The sequence below is a fragment of the Megascapheus bottae genome, chromosome 17 (genome assembly GCF_031878675.1).
Source record: "Megascapheus bottae isolate mThoBot1 chromosome 17, mThoBot2.hap1, whole genome shotgun sequence".
Lineage (NCBI taxonomy): Eukaryota > Metazoa > Chordata > Mammalia > Rodentia > Geomyidae > Megascapheus > Megascapheus bottae.
Window position 1 is genome coordinate 19,830,090 of NC_143525.1, and position 20,000 is coordinate 19,850,089.

Consider the following 20,000-nt stretch of genomic DNA (forward strand, 5'->3'; position numbering starts at 1 on the left):
AGTTCAAGCCCCAGAACTGGCCAAAAAAAAGAAGAAAGAAAAAAAAGAGTGCACTTTGGTTCCAGCTGCCCTGGCTACATGGCTATAGGCAGTTGTGAGACTTCCCATACATCAAGCCAACACAGCATGGTCTCCTCCCCTGCTGGAAATGGATATTTCTCTCTGGCTGTCAGGGATGAACCCAGTTTGATTTTGAGGTTCTGGGGACTGGACCAAGAAAGATCTTACCACCACTCTTCTACCCTTAGGAAGTTGCTCTGCTTTCAGGAGCCTCTAGGGGGAGGAATGAGGCCGTGAAACGTGTGACTGCCACCCTGGGAAGGGGAGGGAGACACCAATGTCAAACTCCTAAGTATAGAGCGGACAGGCTGCAGGCCCTGGCTAGTGAATCCCCCACAGTGCACTGGGAGTGCCTGGCTCCTCCTCCCCCCCCCCCCCCCCCCCGCCAGGTCTTTTATTCCCATTCTTGAGTTTTCCTTTCTTCTGCTTAAGACTTCAGTGCCTTCAAGCACTGCTTCAGTCTGTCTAGACTCTGACCTGGTGTTCCTTCTGGCTCCACCCGCTCTGCTTCCTGGCCAGACAGGTCTACCTAAGCTGAAAACTGCTGACTTCCAACACCTGCCCTCTCCAGTGAAGGCCCCACATCCGGGAGAATGGTCCTCACCCTTTCCTGCTGTTCCAAAGGTCTGGAATTCCTTAGTCACCCTCCAAGTCTACCCCATAGCTCATCTCTTCTAGGGAAGACATCTCCACAGCAAACTCAGATCCCCCACCTTACAGTTCCAGATATCCCCCCATCCAGGATACTAAAGGCTACCAGATGGGTTATACATGTGGATGAGGGAGGCAGAGAAGGCCCTGGGCCCATCACTGACCCGGTGTGCAGCCTTACTCATGGCAGTCTGGCCGGTGTAGTGCACTGAATAAAGGTCCCTATTCTCTGCCAGAATGAACACTCATCTGCCTGCCCAAGTGGGTGGCAGCAGCCTGGGCTTTTCCAGCACTGCCCTTATTCTCCATCTGGCCCCTGGTTTCTTGGTGGCATTCCAGGGGTGGGGAGACCCCAGAGGAGGAATGAGATCATGTTCTACCAGGGCTTGGAGATCTTCAGAGAAAGACGCCTCTGTGGACGCTGTTGTGATTAACCCTACTAGAACTCACTGTTTTTTAATTGCCCCGCCAACTGCTTGGCAGAGCACCCACAGATGGGTTCCCAGGACTGGAAGTCTGGCGAGGCTGGGTTTGGCCAAAAGGGGCCAAGGTGGTGGGTGTCCCCTTTCTCCCTTAGGCACCCAATAGTTACAAACCAACCTTGCTCTGCCTTCTTGCCACACAAGCCTTAAGATGCAGACTACAGTGCTTGCGCTCTCTCCCTCCTTCTCCCTCCCCCTCCCCCTCCCCCCTCCCCCCCCCTTCTCTCTCTCTCTCTCTCTCTCTCTCTCTCTCTCTCTCTCTCTCTCTCTCTCTCTCTCTCCCTCCCTCCCTCCCAAAGACAGGCATGTAAGGCTTCCTTGTTTTTCATATTCACTTCCTGAGGGAAAAGAAGGCAACCTTTACTTCAATTTGTCCATGGGGTCACAGGAACCCCAAGTTGTGCTAAAGAGAATACAGCCATGGGGGCAGTAGTGTGGCTTGGTGATAAGAGTGCTTGCCTAGCATGCATGAAGCCCTGGGTTCAACTCCCAGGTACCACATTCATAGAAAAAGCTGGAAGTGGCACTGTGGTTCAAGTGGCAGAGCGCTAGCCTTGAGCAAAAAGTGTCCAAGGACAGTGCCCAGGCCCTGAGTTCAAGCCCCAGGACAGACAAAAAGGGGAGAGAGAGGGAGGGAGAGGGAGAGAGAAGGAGGGAGAGGGAGAAGAAGAGAGAGGGAAAGAGATAGAGAGAGAGGGAGGAAGGGAGGGAGAGAGGGAGAGAGAGAGAGAAACAGAGAGGGGGGGGGCTCTAGAGTCAGGGGAGGTAGTACTCAGCCTGCCTTCTGTGAGTTCAGAGCTTGTAAGGCAATGAAGTGCATAAGAAACCAGGCTATGAAGCAGTTCAGGACTGGTGAAAACAGTGCAGTGAAGACCAGAACATGAAGAAGTGGAGGGACTGGGAATTTAGCCCTTTCCTGCCCTAGCCTAGAACACAAAGCCTTCTGGAACATGGCCCACTGCATGGAGCTCTCAAGGCACTTGAGGACCCCTGGGGTCCATGTCTCTGTGGGAACAATGAGGCCAGTGCCCTGTCAGAGCTGTGCTTCCCTCCCCTCCCCCAGGAGAGGAAGACAGCAGTCAAACTGGGCTCTTCAACCTGCTTCCTCTCACCTTGTGAGCTGGGAGTTCTCCCTTCTGTCCTTCATTCCAGAAAGGAAAAGCAAGGTTGACAACTTAAATAATTAGACCTTTTATCTCCATCCTTCCCTTGTCCAACTCTGATGCGAAAGGTGCTATAGCAACAAAATAAAGCAGCATTCCATCACAACCCAAAGCATAAAATAAATGCAGAAGATGAGAAATCTCCCCTGCAGAATTCAAATTGACCTAAAGGAAGAAAACTCCCTACTCTTGAAGTCTGGCCACACAAAGACTCCCTTCCTAAACACAGTTCAGAAAGGGAGAGAAGATTAACCTTATACCGGAGGAACCCGACAGCCCTTACCTCAGTCAAGCGCTCAAGTTCAGCATGAACCTTGAAAGAATGTAAAAAGAATAACATCTCCTACCCCAAACCCAAACGCCGGTCTCGTCACGAGAAAAGCTCCCTAACAGAGAGGCATCCCTACAGGATGGCAGGCACATCCCACAACTGTTGAGGTCATCCAAAGCAAGCACAGGGTGAGATGCTGCCAGACAAGAGCCTGTAACATGGGATCTGATCTGGGATGGAATCTGGGCATAGAGGATATGAAAAAACAAAAACAAAAAGTCTAGTGTGATAATGAGTCAACCTTGGCTTGTTAACTGTGCTAAGCTGAGCAGGTGTGCTGTGCATAGCTGTAATCCCAGCACTCTGGAGGCCAGGCAGGAAGACGGCCCTTCCCTACACCTGGGCTACCTAGCAAGTTCCAGGCTCACCTGCACTACAGTGAGACTCTGTCCTAAAACAACAACAATTTTTTTTAAGTTTTAAAAAGTTCTTTAAAGTCGTGATGCCTCATATTAATATAAGATGTTAATAGGGGAAAGAAAAATGCAATGGATAAGGAGTACAAGGGTATTCTGAAGTAGTTTTACAATTCTGTAAATCTAAAGCTGGTTAAAAGAAAAAAGTACATAAAAAAAAAAAAAAGGAATGAAAAAGACAAAAAAAGGAAGTCAAGTTGCCTGGCTTTGCTGTGCTGGTGTTGCAGCCTGAGCAGGGCACGGGGAGGGGCAGGAGTGAGAAAGAGGCAGCGGCAGTGAGTGAAGCAGGGCTGCTTTATTTCAGAACTATGTCGGACATCCCGTTATCCTGACCTCAGCACCTAGGAACCCTGGGGCCTCAGGTCATCCCTGATGTGATATTGCTCCTCGGCTGACTAAGAGTAAAGATCACCAGGCGCCAGATCCTCCTGAGGCAGGGGTCTGAAACACCTTTCCTGGTGGCAGGAGGAGAAGGAACAATGGACAAGAGGACTTGGAGGGCAGAAGCAGGAGAGCCAGTCTTCTGTCCAGTTCTGGAATGCTGGTGCCAAAGGAAATACCCAAGCCACAATAGTGTACAAGTTGATGAAGGAGTTCTCTGAGAAAGCATCCAGGGACGGGCCCCACAGAAACCCTTAGCTTGCCCTCTCTACTTCAGACATGACCCATACACCCAGAGCTTTGCCTGGGAGAGGAGACACTGCTTGCTCATGGTGGATGTCCTGCTTTGGGGCAGTCTCAACTGTTGGGCACATCGAAGAAGTCCTCAGGGAGTTCACTCAGGAGTCCATCCAGGTCATCTGCAGAGGGAAATGGAGGTGGGATAGCCTCAATGACCACATTAGGCGTCTGTGTAACCACAATCTAAAGCTTCCCTTCAGGAGGGCCTGGGCTGGCTTTACAGCTGAGGACGTGGATCTCCCCGGGCAACAGTGACCATGTTGTAGGATGAAGCTAGCCTCCTTTTTCCTTCTGCTATACGCGATGGGGCATAGTTGGTATTGTGAAGGCCTATAATCCTACCACTTAGGAGGCTGAGATAGGAAGCCTGTGAAGTCCAATTCTAAGTCAAACTGGGCTATAAAAAGATTTTGTATCGGCCGGGAGATGGCCTAGTGGTAGCATGCTTGCATAGCATGCATGAAGCCCTGGGTTTGGTTCTCCAGAAAAAGCTGGAAATGGTGCTGTGGCTCAAGTGGTAGAGTGCTAGTCTTGAGAAAGCCCAAGGACAGTGCCCAGGCCCTGAGTTCTAGCCAAACACTGGCCAAAAAAAAAAGGAGTTTATATAAAAAAAATCAAACAAACAGGGGCCAGGAGTTTGGTCTAGTGGTAGAGTGCTTGCCTAGCATGCACGAAGCCCTGGGTTTGATTCCTTAGTACCACATACATAGAAAAAAACAGAAGGGGTGCTGTGGCTCTAGCTCTGAAAAAGTTCAAGGACAGTGCTCAGGCCCTGAGTTCAAGGCCCAGGACTGGCAAAAAATAGAAAGAAAGAAAGAAAGAAAGAAAGAAAGAAAGAAAGAAAGAAAGAAAGAAAGAAAGAAAGAAAGAAAGAGAAAAGAAAAGAAAGAGATCAAACAAACAAAAAAAGGGTTGGGGATGTAGCTCAGTGGTAGAGCACTTACCTAGCATTCACAGGACCTAAATTCAACCCCCAGTACCACACACAAAAAAGTACAAATGAAAGAAAAGCGGGAGACGGGCACCAATGGCTTCACGCCTGTAATTCTAGCTACTCAGAAGGCTGAGATCTGAGAATTGTGGCTCAAAAACAGCCAAGTCTGTGAGACTCTTCTTCAATTAACCACCAGAACACTGGAAGTGGCTCTGTGGCTCAACGTGGTAGGGTACTAGCCTTGAACAAAATTGCTCAGGGATAGTGCCCAGGCCCTGAGTTCAAACCCCATTTTTTTTTTTTTGCCGGTTGTAGGGCTTATCGAGCTCTACTCTTGAGCCTCAATAGTTCCTCTATCATTCAGAAGCACAGTATTGAACAGGTAGATTTCTGAGGTCCCTACTGCGTCCTGTTCCGAGTGGGAGAAAGATGTACGAGTGAGTCATCACTTTCAGAGCCACACAGTTCATTACTCTGGTTTCTCGGTGGACAGTGGCACACAGCAGCATCCCCTTCTCCAGAGGGGGTGTGAGGAGTGAGGGAGCCATGTCTGACTGCAATCTCCAATGCAGTACTTATACCCGAAAGCCTGGGAACAGGACTGACCTTGGGAATCCCTGTTGATAGTCTCTGGTAAACAGTAACGGCTAATAGTCACTGAATGCTTGCTCTGTGCTCGACAACCATTCTCAGGGCAGCTAATGGTGGTTTCTGTGATAAATTCTACTTTACCTAGAGAACAAGAGTCAAATAGGTAAAACAACTTGCCCTCAGACCATCTGACACTAGACTTACTGCTGCCAACTAGAAAAGTGCCCTTTCTGGGTGGGGGTCAGAAGGCCTTAGGGAAAGTCAGACTGCCTGGACACTTATCCCTAAGAGCCTAGGGCTGAAAAAAGCACCCAATAAACACTGCTGCTGGAAGGAAGCAGCGAAGTTAATTTGGGGAACATTCAAAGTTTAATTAAGGTGACCAGCACTGGACCCAAGGGGGAGGTGCTGAAATGTGCTTACAGCAAACGATATGGTCCTACGCCTCTTTTATAGTCCTACACGACTTTTTATTAGTTGTCCTATAATGGTTAGAGAAGCATCATGGGAGGTGCACAAGAGAAGTGAGGGTGCACAAGGAAACTGAGAAATGGAGTGTGAATTCATTTTATGTCTCCAACATGTCTAGCACCATGAGCGGTTGCCTGCTCAGCAGCTCTGTCCCTATGGTAGAAGTGTGACATCAGCTCTCATATTCTATAGTCAACTGTCCTCATGCTTGCTCTGTGACCAGCATAGCAACCTCTTCTGAGGATGATGACTGGCTTTTTCATCAGACTTACTTGCAAGGACAGGTGGACAGGATTCCAGACAATGCAAGACTCCAGCAAAAGAGGCCAATATTTTCTTTTTTATTTAGGTCTGAGACCAGAACTTGAACTCTGTACCTGACACTCACTCTACCAACTGAGCCATGCCTCTGACCCCAAGGGGCCAATATTTTCACAGGATGTAAATAATGACTTTGTGGGTTTATCCATTGGTATATTATAAATTTGGTTAGTGTAAAACACCCATAATCCTATGAACCACCAGGTCAGATAAGGTTAAATCTCTGGAATCAAGAGTTCTGCATTGGGGCCTCTTAGGTTTGGGTCCTGGTCCCCCTAACCACAAATATTTGTTAACTCAGCACTCCCTTAAGGGTCTGTAAGCTTCAGTGGGATGGGAACATGTGCTGTGACCTGTGCAGATGGCACAAGGACAGCACCTGTCCACCTGGATGGAGGCTAGCGATGCTCCCTCCTGAGGCTGACAGTGTATGCATTGGAAATAAGGGGAGACATGTGTGCCACACTTTATATTTTTTATCACATAGTTAACTAGTTTGTGCCCTTGCCAAAGCAGATGCCCTATCTGATTTCTTTGAGATTATATTAAGGTCCCAAGACTCATAGGAGGAATAAGGTGAAGCAGGAAGATACTGGCTGAGCTGCACCAGAGGACACCGAGCCTTTCCTGATCTGGATAGGCTGTGTTACCTTACCTGTTTCTGGGAGTTCTTCCTCTGGGGACTCTCCTGGGTTCTGTACTGGCTTTGGGGTCACATCAGGCTGGAAGCTGTCACAGAAGCTTCTGGGATCCTGGAGAGAGAAGCTCTAGTTACCAGCGCACCTGTCTTCGAAGCCCTTTTGGATGGTACCAACTCTATTCACACACCCTCCGAGCAGCAGGTGGAGGCTCAGGAAGGAGACATGGTGGAAGGGTGCGGCAAGCACCAGTGCTTCCCAAGTCCAGGCTCAAGGAGGCACCTGGTACACCTGGCAAAGCAGCAGATGATTAAAACAAGCAGACCTGGTTGGGCTGATTTTTTTTTTCTTTCCTAATTCTACTGGTATTTATTATTGTAGAGAATCTGTATAATCAGAGTAGAGGGTGGAGAAAGATGTTGAAGAGTTAGCCTGGAATTAAAAATGAACTGATAACAATCCTCAAATTAGCTAATATGTGGGCAGGTAACTAAACTGGTTAACAATAGTTAGCCTTAGGGAATGTGAGTGGAAAGGGTCAGTTTTAATTTTGTTTATCCTGTTAGTTCAGTGAGCATGGATGACCAGGACATTTTTTTGTTCTTGTTGGTTATGGGGCTTAAACCTAAGGCCTGGGTGCTATCTCGGAGCTTTTTCACTCAACACAACATTCTACCACTTTAAGCCACTGTGTCACTTCCAGTTTTCTGGTGGTTAACTGGAGATAGGAGTCTTGTGGTCTTTCCTGCCCAGGCTGGCTTTGAACCATGATCCTCAGATCTCAGCTGCCTGAGAAACTAGGATTATAGGCATGAGCCACCAGTGCCCAGCTAATCAGAAAATTAAAAGAAAAAAATTGTTCTTAGAGGTGGAGTAATTTTGAGAAAATGTGGGAAATTTAAGTAACAAATTAGAGCTAAAGATTCAAGTCAATTAGAGGTCATGCGACCTAACCCACGTGTTCTAAGGATGATGCAACAGAAGGGAGGAGATAGGATCTGCCCAAGGTCACAGCAGAAATGATCAGCAAAGCTTGGAGCAGACCCAGGACTTCTGGCTTCCAGGACTAGATCCCAGCAGGGTGAGAGCAGCAAGTCAGGCCTAAGCTCTGCCTGGAGCCCATCCTCATCTCCCCAAGACACTGGATGCTCGCCTCAATTCCTAAACGGTGTCCCTCAAGCCCTGTGTGCAGTTGTTCCCATCTCACCTAGCAGAACAGAGGCCAGGAGAGATGATGCAGACTTAGTGCTGGCTTGCCTGATAGGTTATCATGGCTCCCTTTCTCTGTACAGCCACCTGGAGCAGGTTAGGCCCTCCATCTGTCATTCTCCCCTGCCCTCACTCCCACCTCCCAGTGGGCCCTTACCCTGGGAGGTTCTCAAGTGACTATTCTGCTCTCAGGTGCTTGAGCCTGCCATCAGACACAGTGATCACCAAGAAGCCAGCTGCTCCGCAAGGTACTGTTACTAAGCCGTCTGGTAGGCGGCTGGACCAGAGACAAGGGATAATCCTGTCCCCAAAGGCACTTCTTCACCTCAGGGCAACTGCTCCCTTCATGCCCGGGCTCCCGAGAGTGGAGGAAAGGAGAAAATGAGAAGATTCAGAAGCATGGCTCCATTAGTCCCCATCATCCTGTTCCTCTTACCTTGGAGAAGGGCTGAGATGGCTTGAGAAAATTCTCATCCCCAGAATCTGGGCTGTAAATATGGACCAGGTTGTTGGGTGTCACGTTGAGATAATGATTCCGGAGCGAAGGAGAAAACACTCCAATCTGGAGTTGAGGAAGGGAAGGCCAGCATCAGAGCACAACGTAACTGCCTGCCTTTTGTTCAGTGTCTTCTGCATCAGGGTCACACAAATTGCTCCTGCTCCTGCCTTGCTAAGAGTAGAACTCCTTCCCGTGCCCCACCCCCACAAAAACCTTCATGCCTATTTCAGCCTGAAGAACAAGAGCTGCTCAAGGGCCACAGGTCTGCTCTTGGCGCTGGTTAACTAGGTCCTAGCAATAATCTGGCTACTCCTTTCCTAGGGAGAAAAGGCAGCTATCTAGGTAAAGAACAGATAGTATGGGGGCTCTCTCCAGAGGAGGGAGCCCACTGGGAGCTCCCTTACCTGCTTTAGCAGCAGCACCGAGCCAGGCTTCAACTCGTTCTGTCGTGTCTCCAGCAGCACCCTGTGCACAGTCCCCTGCATCTCTCCTGCCAATACCACACAGCAGGCAGTCTCAGGATCACAACAGTGACTGACTTGAGCCCTGTCTAGGACATGGGCTGCTCCTTGCCTCCTAACCTCAACAGAGCTTGTTTATGAGACATATCCAGTACCTACTACCTTACCTGTGGGGTCCTTAAAAACCACACTGGCATCCACCGTGCTCCGAGTCAGGGACTTGATCATGACCGCCATGTTGGGAACCTTGTTTCTGGGAAGCTGCTTCAGGGCTGCCTGCTTACAGGGAAAGGCATTCACTGAGCTAGCCAAGGCTCATCCATAGCTTCCAGGCCTCCTAGTGTGCTAGGACTGATCTTCCTTTGGAGAGGGTAAAAAGGGAGTTGGAAGGGCACAACTCATCTCCCACGGCAGGGTGAAAACTGGCAGAACTCCATTCCTCTTCCCTGTGCCCTTTCTTTCATGTACAGTATTTATGTATCACTCCAGCATCGTAGGTCAAGGGCAGGGGTGTGCTTGCATAGGTTTTACATGAATCTTCATATGGTCTGGACCACTGAGAACTCTCAGGGTAGCAATGTGTAACCCCCACCCCTCATCCAGTCCCTGGAAGTGCAGAAGCAAGCCCAGAACCCTCTCTTCTCCTTTTGCCTGTGCCTGGTATGGTGGGCAATAGGGAAAAGATAAGCAGTGGTAGATACAACTAAAGGGACTTCCAGTTCCCCCGTGGGACCAGCCTGGAGTAGAGCAGGGCAGACGACTGATACAAAACAATCTCACTGCGGGGGCTCAGCACTTAGGACCCTCACCTTCCGAAGCACCATGACAATGCTGTAAGTGCAGAGGAAGCAAGTGGGATCGCTCTCATCCAGGCCCAGAGCAGATTTCATGGTCAACCAAGGCCCTTGTCCAAAATCTTCCTCCACTGATGCCTGGGAACTAGTAACAACCTGGCACCATAGATCACAAGGGAACTTGCATTAGTGACAGACTCCTGACTGAGACAGATCAGAGGAGTGAGAGGGGAATGGTGAATTCCTGGGGAAAAGTAGAGTCTGGTGGGCTGTCTCTTCTCAATTATCTCCAAGGCCATAAAATAGTATCAGAATCTAGCTGTATAGCACATCTTCCACTAAGCAGCTATAGTAAAAGTGCTGCAAATACTTCTGTTACAAAAAAAAAAAAAAAACCCCAGGGCCTAAGCCAGGCGTTAATGGCTCATACCTATAACCCTCACTACTAAGGAGGCTGAGATCTGAGGATCATGACTCAAAGCCAGCTCAGACAGGAAAGTCCATGAGATTTTTATCTCCAATTAACTACCTAAAAATCAGAAGTGGAGATCAGGAGTTTGGCCTAGTGGTAGAGTGCCTGCCTAGCATGCTCAAAGACTCACGTTTGATTCCTTGGTACTACATACTTAGAAAAGCTGGAAGTAACCAGGCACAGTGGTTCACACCTACAATCCTAACTACTCAGGAGGCTGAGATCTGAGGTTCAAAGGGAGCCTAGATACTAAAGTCTGCAAGATTCTTATATCTAATTAACCACCAGAAAAGCACAAGTGGCCCTGTGGCTAAAGGGGTAGGGTGGTAGCTTTGAGCTCAAGAGCTCAGGGACAGAGCCTAGGCCCAGAGTTCAAGTCCCTCAACTGACAAAAAAAATCACAGGTGGAGCTGTGGCTCATAGTAATAGAGTACTAGTTTTGAGCATAACAGTTCAAGGACAGCACCCAGGTCCTGAGTTCAAGCCCCAGGAGCAATAGCAAAAACAACAATAGCATTACACTGAAGCAAAAAGCTACCCATACTTCTGTAATAGACTAATGCAAAACCTCTTAGGGATAGGGACTCCATATACATATAGACTTCCAGAGTGTCTTAACTATTTAGAATCCAGTTCATATTTGATTTGGGATACTTCTGGCTTTAATCTCTTTTTTTCCTGTTTGTTTGTTTGTGGGGTTTGAACTCTGGACCTGGGCACTGTCCTTAAGCTCTTCAGCTCAAGGCTACTGCCCTAGTCCTGGGCCTGGGCATTCCCTGAGCTCTTCAGCTCAAGGCTACTGCCCTACCCCTGGAGCCACAGTGCCACTTCTTGTTTTCTCATGATTAATTGGAGATAAGAGTCTCACAGACTTTTGTGCCAGGCTGGCTTTGAACTGTTATCCTCAGATGTCAGCCTCCTGAGTACCTAGGATAATTGGCATGAGCCACCACACCTGGCTTCTTTGCGCCTGGCTTCTTTTTTTTGGCCAGTCCTGGGGCTTGAACTCAGGGCCTGACCACTGTACTTGGGCTTTCTCAAGGTTAGTGCTCTACCACTTGAGTCACAGCATCACTTCCACCTTTTCCCTTTTTTCTTTTTTGTTTGGTCATGTGGCTTGAACTCTAGACCTGGGTGCTGCCCTGAGCTCTTCAGCTCAAGGTTATTACTCTACCACTTGAGCCACAGCACCACTTCTGGTTTTCTGGTGGTTAACTGGAGATGAGTCTCATGGACTTTTGTGCCCTGGCTGGCTTTGAACCACAATCTTCGGATCTCAGCCTCCTGAGTAGCTAGAAATACTGGCGTGAGTGTCTGGCTCCAGCTTTTTCTATGTATGTAGTACCAAAGAATCCAACCTAGGGCTTTGTGCATGCTAGGCAAGCACTTTACCACTAGGCCATGCTCCCAGTCCCTTAACCTTTTATTCTATCTTCTTGCATTTAACCTTCTTCTATTAGTAATTGCTTTGAATCTAGATGACTATTAACTGCTTTGGATCTGAAATAGACTGGCAGATCTGGGGAGCAAAAAGAAGACATACTAGAGTATTCATAAGTAAAAGGAGGCCTGAAGGTAGAGTAGGGCAATCAGAACCCCAAGACTAGGGAAGTTTCTCTCACCAATGAAAGGGAACCCTTTGGAGGCAAGATGGAAGACAGATTCTTCCCAGCTCAGTGTCCAGAAACCTGAGAGGGTTACCGAGATACCATCACAGACACCATGCCTCCTACTTTCCTCTCTCTTGGGAAAAGAAGGGGCTAGCAGGGCCTTTATTTCTTCTTCTTTTTTTTTTTTTTTTTTTTGGTCTTGGTGCTTGGACTCTGGGCCTGGCCACTGTCCCTGACCTCTTCAGCTCAAGGCTACTGCCCTACCCTTTGAGCCACAGTGCCACTTCTGGTTTTCTGGTGGTTAATAGGAAATAAGAGTCTCAAGGACTTTAGTGCCCTGGCTGGCTTTCAACCATGATCCTCAGATCTCAGCCTCCGGAGTAGCCAGGATTACAGGTGCCCACCATCGGGACTAGGCTTTGGCTTGGATTCTTATGAAATGCAGGGATATCCCTTACTCTGAAATTATGTCCAGGAATAAGAATATGCATGAAAGAAGTTACCTCTGTCTGGAATTTAGCCAGAGCACCATGAGTTGGAGTTTGGGGTGTGGAAACCATGATTTCCTCCAGATTCTTCCCACTGTGCTAAGAGGGGAGAGAGAAGAAAAAAGCGAGAGCAAGCTCAGCAGCTGTTATTTACAAGTACAGCTTCTTGTCTGGGTTACATAATGAGTTCAGGAAACTATCAGGGACAATTAACACATATTACATCTCTCCTAACGCAGTCTCAGGAGCCTCATTGGCAGCTCAAAAAAAGATACTTTGGGGATCACTTTGGGAATGTGAGGAAGCTGGAGCTGGCACAGAAGCAAAGCCCAGAGCTGCCTGAAGGGGGCAGTGACCCAATTATATGGGATTGTCATGAGCTATGGGGCAGCTTTCCCAAGACTCCTCTCTGGGTCCCAGCCCTTTCCTCTGTGGAAATCCAGCCCAGGAGGCATACAGACAACCTCCTCTGATTTCTCTCAAAACACGATGGTAGAGCCAGTAGCAGGGAGCAATTGTTTCCAAAAAGTAGGAGAGTACACAACTATCACAACCAAATCACAGCCTCAGAGCCTAACTACATGCAATCTGATCCAATACTAGTTTGATGGGCCTTATCTCTCCACCATGCAAATAGACTGAGCAGGGCTGTCTCCTCTTCAGCCTCAGTCTCCTCACATTGACTCTATAAAGCAGCCACAGTGAAACTTTTCCAAGGATCTCCAAGTCCATGTGCTCTTAGGCTGGTCACATCCCTGATAGATTGCCCTCAGAACATAGCCCCACCTCAACAAGCTTTCATACAGAGGGAGCATAACCATCTGTTCACACCCACTTCTCCCAGTACACTATAAATTCCTTACAGTGGAGTGCCTGGTGTCTCATGCCTGATAATCCTAGCTACTCAGGAGGCTGAGATCAGACGATTGCGGTTCAAAGTGTGGGGGGGGGCGCAGGGGCGGGGTGGGCAAGAAAGTCTGTGAGACTTGGTTCTCCAATTAACCACACACACACAAAAAAATGGAGCTATGGCTCAAGTGGTAGAGCCTTGGTCTTGAGCAAAACAAGCTCAAGGACAGCATCCAGGCCTTGAGTTCAAGCCCAAGGACTGGCACAAAAACAAACAAAATTATAAACTCCTTAGAATGGGCATTACCTTCAATCTCTGTATCCTGTTCCAAGCAAATTGCTCAATATCTACCCCTTAGCAATGAGTTATCTTCTTGCCCTAGTGCTAGCAAACATGAAAACTAGGAAGTTCTTAAGTGTTTCTTCCATGGGTGGATTTTTAAGCTTTTTTCTTTCTTTTTTCAATACTGAGGATTAACACAGGACCTTATATCTGCTTAGACAAGTGCTTTACTCTATTTCTTCCCATTTCTTTTGTCCTCCTCAGCTTTGCAAACCCTCTTTTTGTGTCTGTGGGGAGGGGGGGGGTCATGGGGCTTGAACTCTGGGTCTAGGCACTGTCCCTGAGCTCTTCAACTCAAGGATACTGCTCTACCCCTGAGTCACAGCCCCATTTCCCATTTCCTAGTGATTATTTGAAGATCTCAGGTTCTTTAATGCCCAGGCTGGCTCTGAACTGTGATCCTCAGATCTCAGTCTCCTGAGTAGCTAGGATTAAAGGCATGAGCCAATGCACCCAGCACAAACCCTCTTTTTGTTTCCTTCCTTCCCTTGAGACATTACAGGGTTGGCCCATTGCTTCTTTCCCTTGCACCTAATATCCTGGAAAACCAGATCACTTACCTGGTGAGGTAGAAGGCCCGCTGGTCCAGGGAAACGGCGAGTTTTGGCTCTGGTAGAGGGGCGGGTGGGCTGTGGAGGGGTTCGGCTGGCAGCTGTGACCAGCTGTACCAGGTGGTTGGTGACTCTGGGTGTCTGTACAGTGGCCTGGGAAACCAGGCAGGAATGAGGACCTTTTGGGGTGACAACAGGAGGCTCAACAGAAGACACTGGGGTTTGAAATTGCAAAGGTCCCCAAGAATGTACAGTAGAGCTAGTCCTTGAGGGAGCAGAGCAGCTAGAGTTGGGAGTCCGAGGTCCAGAAAATTGAGGTTTGCCATGTAACCAGGCACTGGGAGACTGTAATGGGGGACTGGATAAACGATGTTGAGGGCTGCTCTGAATAGGCCCTCCCGCAGTGTGGAGAGGCAGGGGTGCTGGAACAGAGGGACCTTTGGAGCAGACTTCCCAGGGGGGCTGCCAAGTGGAAACTGCTGAGACCGGTGGGGCAGGACTGCCTGTGGCATCAGGTCTCGTGTGGGAGCATGGACTCCTATGGTGACCAGACAACTGGAGAGGTTCATCCTGGACTGACACAATGCCTACTGTGTGGGTGGCTGGCACTGGCCCTTTCTGGCATGTCCCACTTGGATCAGTTCTCCGGGCCTTTTTAGCCAATACTGGGTCCTTCTGCTGCTGAGCAGGCAAGATTCGTGTAATTTCACTGGTAACTCCAAGTTCCAGCTCCATGCCAGCTTCCTCTAGTTCCATGCTTGCCAGGACTTTATCAAAGTCGTCTTGTTCAGGGCCCTCAAAGCCACCGATGCCCTGCTGATGCCTTTCGGAGATAAGGACAGAGTGTGGGGGCTGGAATTGGGCTGGCTCTTGCAGCCCTTCTGGTAGGGTCATTCTTTGATTGCCAGTCCAGCTTCTGGAAGTTGAGACAGGCCTCAGGGGGACTGTTCCTGTAGAAGATGGATCCCTGGTGGCTCTAGGCACACTGGAGGTAGGCAGGCAGACTCCCATGGATGGGAGGCTTACAGGAAGAATGGGGTATAATGGCAGCTTGGCTTCCTGGGGCCTGGATGAGACAGGTCTGAGGCGCCCAGCATTCACAGGCAGTGCTCCAGCAAACTGGTTCTCAGCATTCTCCACTGCAGACAAGAAATCCTACATACAGAGAAGAGATAGTGAGTCTTTTCATCTTTGAATTTTAAAACTCAGATGGCTCACACTTGAAATCCTTGCTACTCAGAAGGCTGAGATCTGGAGGATTATGGATCAAGTCTAGCCCAGGCAGAAAAATTCACTACACTCCATCTCCAGAAAGAAAAAAAAAAAAAAAAAAGGGTTGGAGGCGTGATCAAGTGCTTGCTAGCCTAGCATGTCTGAGGCCTTGAGTTCAAACCTCAGTACCATCAAAAAACAAAACCAAAATGAGACTCTTACTCTTCAGGCACGTGAATGTAGCTATATGTACAGAAACACTAGTTAGAAAACAGGGTCTGAAGCCAGGCACAGTGGCTCATGCCTGTAATCCTAGCTATTCAGGAGGCTGAGATCTGAGGATCAAGGTTCAAAGCCAGCCTAGCCACAAAAGGACCTGAGACGCTCATCTACAATAACCTCTAGAAAATGGGCAGGAGCCTTTAGCTGAAGAGCTTAGGGACAACACCCAGGGATAGGGCAGCACCCTTGAGCTGAAGCACTCAGGGACAGTGCCCAGGCCAAGTTCATGCTCCATGCCCCACAAAAAAAAAAAAAAAAAAAAAAAAGAAAAAAGAAAGAAAGAAAGAAAACAGGGGCCAGGGGCCAGGAGTTTGGCCTAGTGGTTAAAGTGCTTGCCTAGCATGCATGAAGACCCGGGTTCGATTCCTCGGTACCACATACATAGAAAAAAGCCGGAAGTGGTGCTGAGGCTCAAGTGGTAGAGCTCTAGCCTTGAGAAAGTCCAAGGACAATGCTCAGGCCCTGAGCTCAAGCCCAGGACTGGCAAAAAAAAAAAAAAAAGAAAACAGGGTCCACAGGCCGGGAGCATGGCCTAGCGGTAGGGTGCTTGCCTGGTATGCACAAAGCCCTAGGTTCAATTCCTTGGAACCACATACGCAGAAAAAGCCAGAAGTAGTGCTGTAGCTCAAGTGGCAGAGTGCTAGCCTTGAGTAAAAAGTATTCAAGGACAGTACCCTGGCCTTGAGTTCAAGCCCCAGGACTAGCCAAAAAAAAAAAAAAGATTTAAAAAATGTTATCAGGTTTTGTTATTCAAAACTAGCAGCTTTGTCAAGATGTGCCCTTGTCTTTATCTTTCAGCTTTGGGGATGTGTGTTTATAGGTGAAAAAGAGACTGTGAAAGTGGCTGCTCTTGGATCTTAGCAGATGATAACAGGATTGCCAGGCTGGTGATAGAATGAAGGGAAGGCTTTGTTCTAAGTTTCTATACACTGAAAATGGCAAAGCAGTTATTTGCCCCCTTCAGCATCATCAGCATTCTTCTTATTCTGACCTATTGTTGTTACGGTTAAGTCCTAAGGAGGTTTTGTTGGAGGGTAGGAGTCTCTGGGTAATACACAAAGCAGCGATATACCTTTTTCTAGCTCAGACCATCCAATGGAGCAGCAGGCAGTAGGGGCAGAGGAGGCCTTTCCATCAGCGAAATCAGCAGTTCTGACTCAAAAACACCCTCAAAACAGAACAGGTCTGTTGCTCTTGAAGGTGTCAATATCACCTTGCTTCCTAACTGGAATCCATACTTAATTTAACTTGCCTGAAAAGCTATATTTAACTTCTGCCTAATTTGCTGCTTCCAGGGCTCTCTGGCTTACTGAGGTGTGTGTGTAAAGTGGGGAGTGGGCCAAGGACAGGCAGGATGACCACCTACACCATAAAGCAGGCCTCCTAGAGAGGGGTGTGTGAACTCGAGTGGTTCCTTTAACTCTTCAGGGCCCTAGGACATTTGTTCCCCTCCACACCTCTAATGTGCTTCTTGGAAAGTAAGTGAGGGAAGCTACCCAAGCTGGAATGTTACTGGTAGAAGCCTGGTGGTAAGTTCATGGGCAAGGTCAGAATTTGGTGAGAAACACCACCATTGCCTTTTTGTTTTTCTAACTAGTCTGTCTTTCTTCCTTCCTTCCTTTCTTTCTTCTTTTTTGGCCAGTCCTGGGGCTTGAACGCAGGGCCTGAACACTGTCCTTGGGCTTTCTCAAGGCTAGAGCTCTACCACTTGAGCCACAGAACCACTTCCAGCTTTTTCTATGTATGTGGAACTGAGGAATTGAACCTGAGTCTTCGTGCATGTTAGGCAAACACTCTACCACTAGGCCAAACTCCCAGTCAAAACCTCATAACATTTGCAATCTCACTAAGCACCAGATATCATAGAGATATTTTATTAGACTTCTCTTGCTGAATTCTATAATGGTTCCATGAACAGGACTATCATTCTTCCCATATTGTGGATGCGGAAACTAAGACTCGCAGGATTAAAACTGGTCTGTGCCCTTATCTTGGAGCATGAATAAATGAGAGAAGATACATGAAAGTGGCGCTGAAGCTCAAAGGGTAGGGCAGTAGTCTTGAACCAAAGAACTCAGGAACAATGACCAGGCCCAGAGTTCAAGTCCCACCACACACACAAAAAAAAGGTGGACACTAGTGGCCCATACCTGTAATCCTAGCTATTTGCTATTCAAGGGGCTGAGATCTGAAGATCACAGTTTAAAGCCAGTCCTGTCAGGAAAGTCCCTGAGACTCTTATCTCCAATTAATCACTAAAAGGCCAGAAGTAGAGCTGTGGCTCAAGTAGTCAGAGTGCTAACCCAGAACACAAAAATTCAGGGACAGTGTCTAGGCCTTGAATTCAAGCCCCAGGACCAACAGAAAAACAACAACAAAAGCCTTAAAGAGGTCTGGGGACAGACACACAGACACACACACACTGAATTGGATCCCCAATACCATAACCACCACACACACACACACACACACACACACACACACACACACACACACACACACACACACACACACACACACCCAGAAGGATCTCTGGTGCAGTACTCACAATACCAGCCAGTAATAAGCTATTCTGAGAACAGTTTAGGCAAAGCGCTGGAGAACAAAAAGATTTGTTTGTGCAGCTCAGTGGAAGAGCATATGCTCAGGATACACAAAACCCCAGGTTCAATCTCTAGCACCAAAATACCCCTGCCAGAAATAACCTAGGGGGGGGGAATATTGTTTTTCTGGTTCATATGGCCAGTTGGTGCCTAGTAGAAATATCTATGCCATCCACAGAAATTAATATTTAATTGGCATGTGATGGGTTTTTTTGAGAGAGAGAATCTAGGTAGTTCAGACCAACCTTTAACTTGAGATTCTGACTCAGCCTCCAGAGTGCTGGTATTACAAGCTTTTTCTGCCACATCTAGTGGTTGTTTACATTTCTTATCCTGCCTCAAAGATTTAAAAAAAAAAAAAAAAGAAGCATGAACATCAACTAAAAGGAGGTTTGTGTGAGCTGCTCTAAAATGTTCTGCACCTGGTTGTTTACATCTCAAGACCTCCTTTGCCAACCTGATCACCAACACTTCCTACCTCATCTTCAAACTCCTCTTCCACAGCAAACAGCTTCTGCAAACTGCATGACTGAAAGGAAAACAAAACCATTGAGACCGAAGAAGAAATTCTGTTTGCAAGTACATTCTGTCCTTAGCACACATCTTCCAGTGCTAACAAGATCATCAGGTGTACTGCTTTTGTTTTTTGTTTTATGCCTTTTTTTCTCCCCTAGTGCTGACGGAGGAAGAGGGAAGAGAAGAAATCGGATTGGGTTAACGACTTAAATGACTTAAAATACTTTCTGGTAATAGAATCCCCACAAATCCATCTGCATTAATCCTGAGAAAGGGGGATGGAGACCAGGAGGGGCTGCTGAGGTGATCAAGGGCAAGATCTTCAGCAGCACTGTGCACATGGGCCTGAGGATTTTGCAATATCCCCAAAGTTTGTCAAGTGGTAAGGAAACTACCATAATGGCAAGCCTGGCACAGGGGTGCTGTTTCTGACAATCAAGGCAATGGCTTCTTTCCTTCAACCTAATCCAATAGTCTATAAAACTAGGGTCTCCAGAGGGTGAAATGCCTCCCCATCCCCCATCCATGATCCTTCTTGCCCGCCAGCAGTAGTCCAGCAGTGCCAAGGGTGGCCCCTGACCCCAGGTGCCAGAGCCACAAGGCAGCCATTGCCGGAGACCCTCCGAAGAGGCCAAAGGTCAGAGTGGGTGCGGCGAGAAGGGATGCCCCCCCCCACGCAAGGTAGTGACATTTGCGCACGGGGAGGATAACCAGGTCTTCAAAGAGGAAAAGAAAGGAAGGGATGAAGAGGGAAACTGAGGCCTGGGTGGGGAAGAACTGCTTCCTCAAGGTTTCCGGCACGTCCAAGCCAAAGCGCTACCCACATCGGCAGACTCCACCCAACTCCGCCCGGCCCCGGCCCCGGCCCCGGCCCCGGCCCCGGAGACCCCTCCCACGCCCCCCGCCCCGGGCGCAGACGCGGCATTACCATGGCGACGGCGGCGGGCCCCACAGGCAAGTGGATGGGCCGACCCCGACTCGGGGGTCGCCTTGGACTCGGCCCAGGTGGAGGGATTTGGGAGACGCAGCTGGGACAGGAGGGTCACCAGGAAGCGCCTCGGTGACCCTGGGGGAGGCTGAGGGAGGGTCTCCCGGAGAAGGAGGGGCCGGCGCCGCGGGCCGCATTCGAAGCCGCCGCCACACCGGTGTCTCCGCCCTCTTAAAGGGACAGGTCTGTTTCTATCCCTCCGACGCAAAGGCTTTCCCTTCCGGTCTTCCGGCCCAGCCTTAAAGGGGAACTGGATGGGCTCTCGGTCGCCCCCAAGCGGCACCTTGGGCCCAGTCGGCTGTAGCGTTCTGTCTAAGTCCATGGAGAACCAGAGGCGGAACTTGAACCGGCCAGGTTGGTTTGTTTCCTTCCCTAGTCATCTAT

At 48.7% G+C, this 20,000-nt stretch overlaps 1 protein-coding gene across 1 annotated transcript; it reads right to left on the reverse strand.

The window, feature by feature from the left end:
* Positions 1-3,383: 3,383 nt before the first annotated feature.
* Positions 3,384-19,757, reverse strand: Hrob (homologous recombination factor with OB-fold). Its single transcript, XM_090351495.1, has 12 exons — positions 19,557-19,757; positions 18,591-18,641; positions 14,025-15,170; positions 12,288-12,371; positions 9,718-9,858; positions 9,076-9,184; positions 8,852-8,937; positions 8,385-8,510; positions 6,757-6,853; positions 5,325-5,450; positions 5,154-5,230; positions 3,384-3,952 (listed from the first exon to the last, which is right to left on the reverse strand). Exons 1-12 carry the CDS (start codon positions 19,557-19,559, stop codon positions 3,842-3,844), a joined length of 2,157 nt encoding a protein of 718 aa, XP_090207621.1. The 5' UTR covers positions 19,560-19,757; the 3' UTR covers positions 3,384-3,841.
* Between the last annotated feature and the right edge of the window lie 243 nt (positions 19,758-20,000).

Excerpts from the sequence above, each read along its gene's own strand:
- Hrob (XM_090351495.1), bottom strand. Across the intron at positions 12,372-14,024 it reads CGGGCCTTCTACCTCACCAG|CACAGTGGGAAGAATCTGGA; the intron begins GTAAGTGATCTG and ends CTCCCCTCTTAG. Across the intron at positions 6,854-8,384 it reads CATCTCAGCCCTTCTCCAAG|GATCCCAGAAGCTTCTGTGA; the intron begins GTAAGAGGAACA and ends TTCTCTCTCCAG.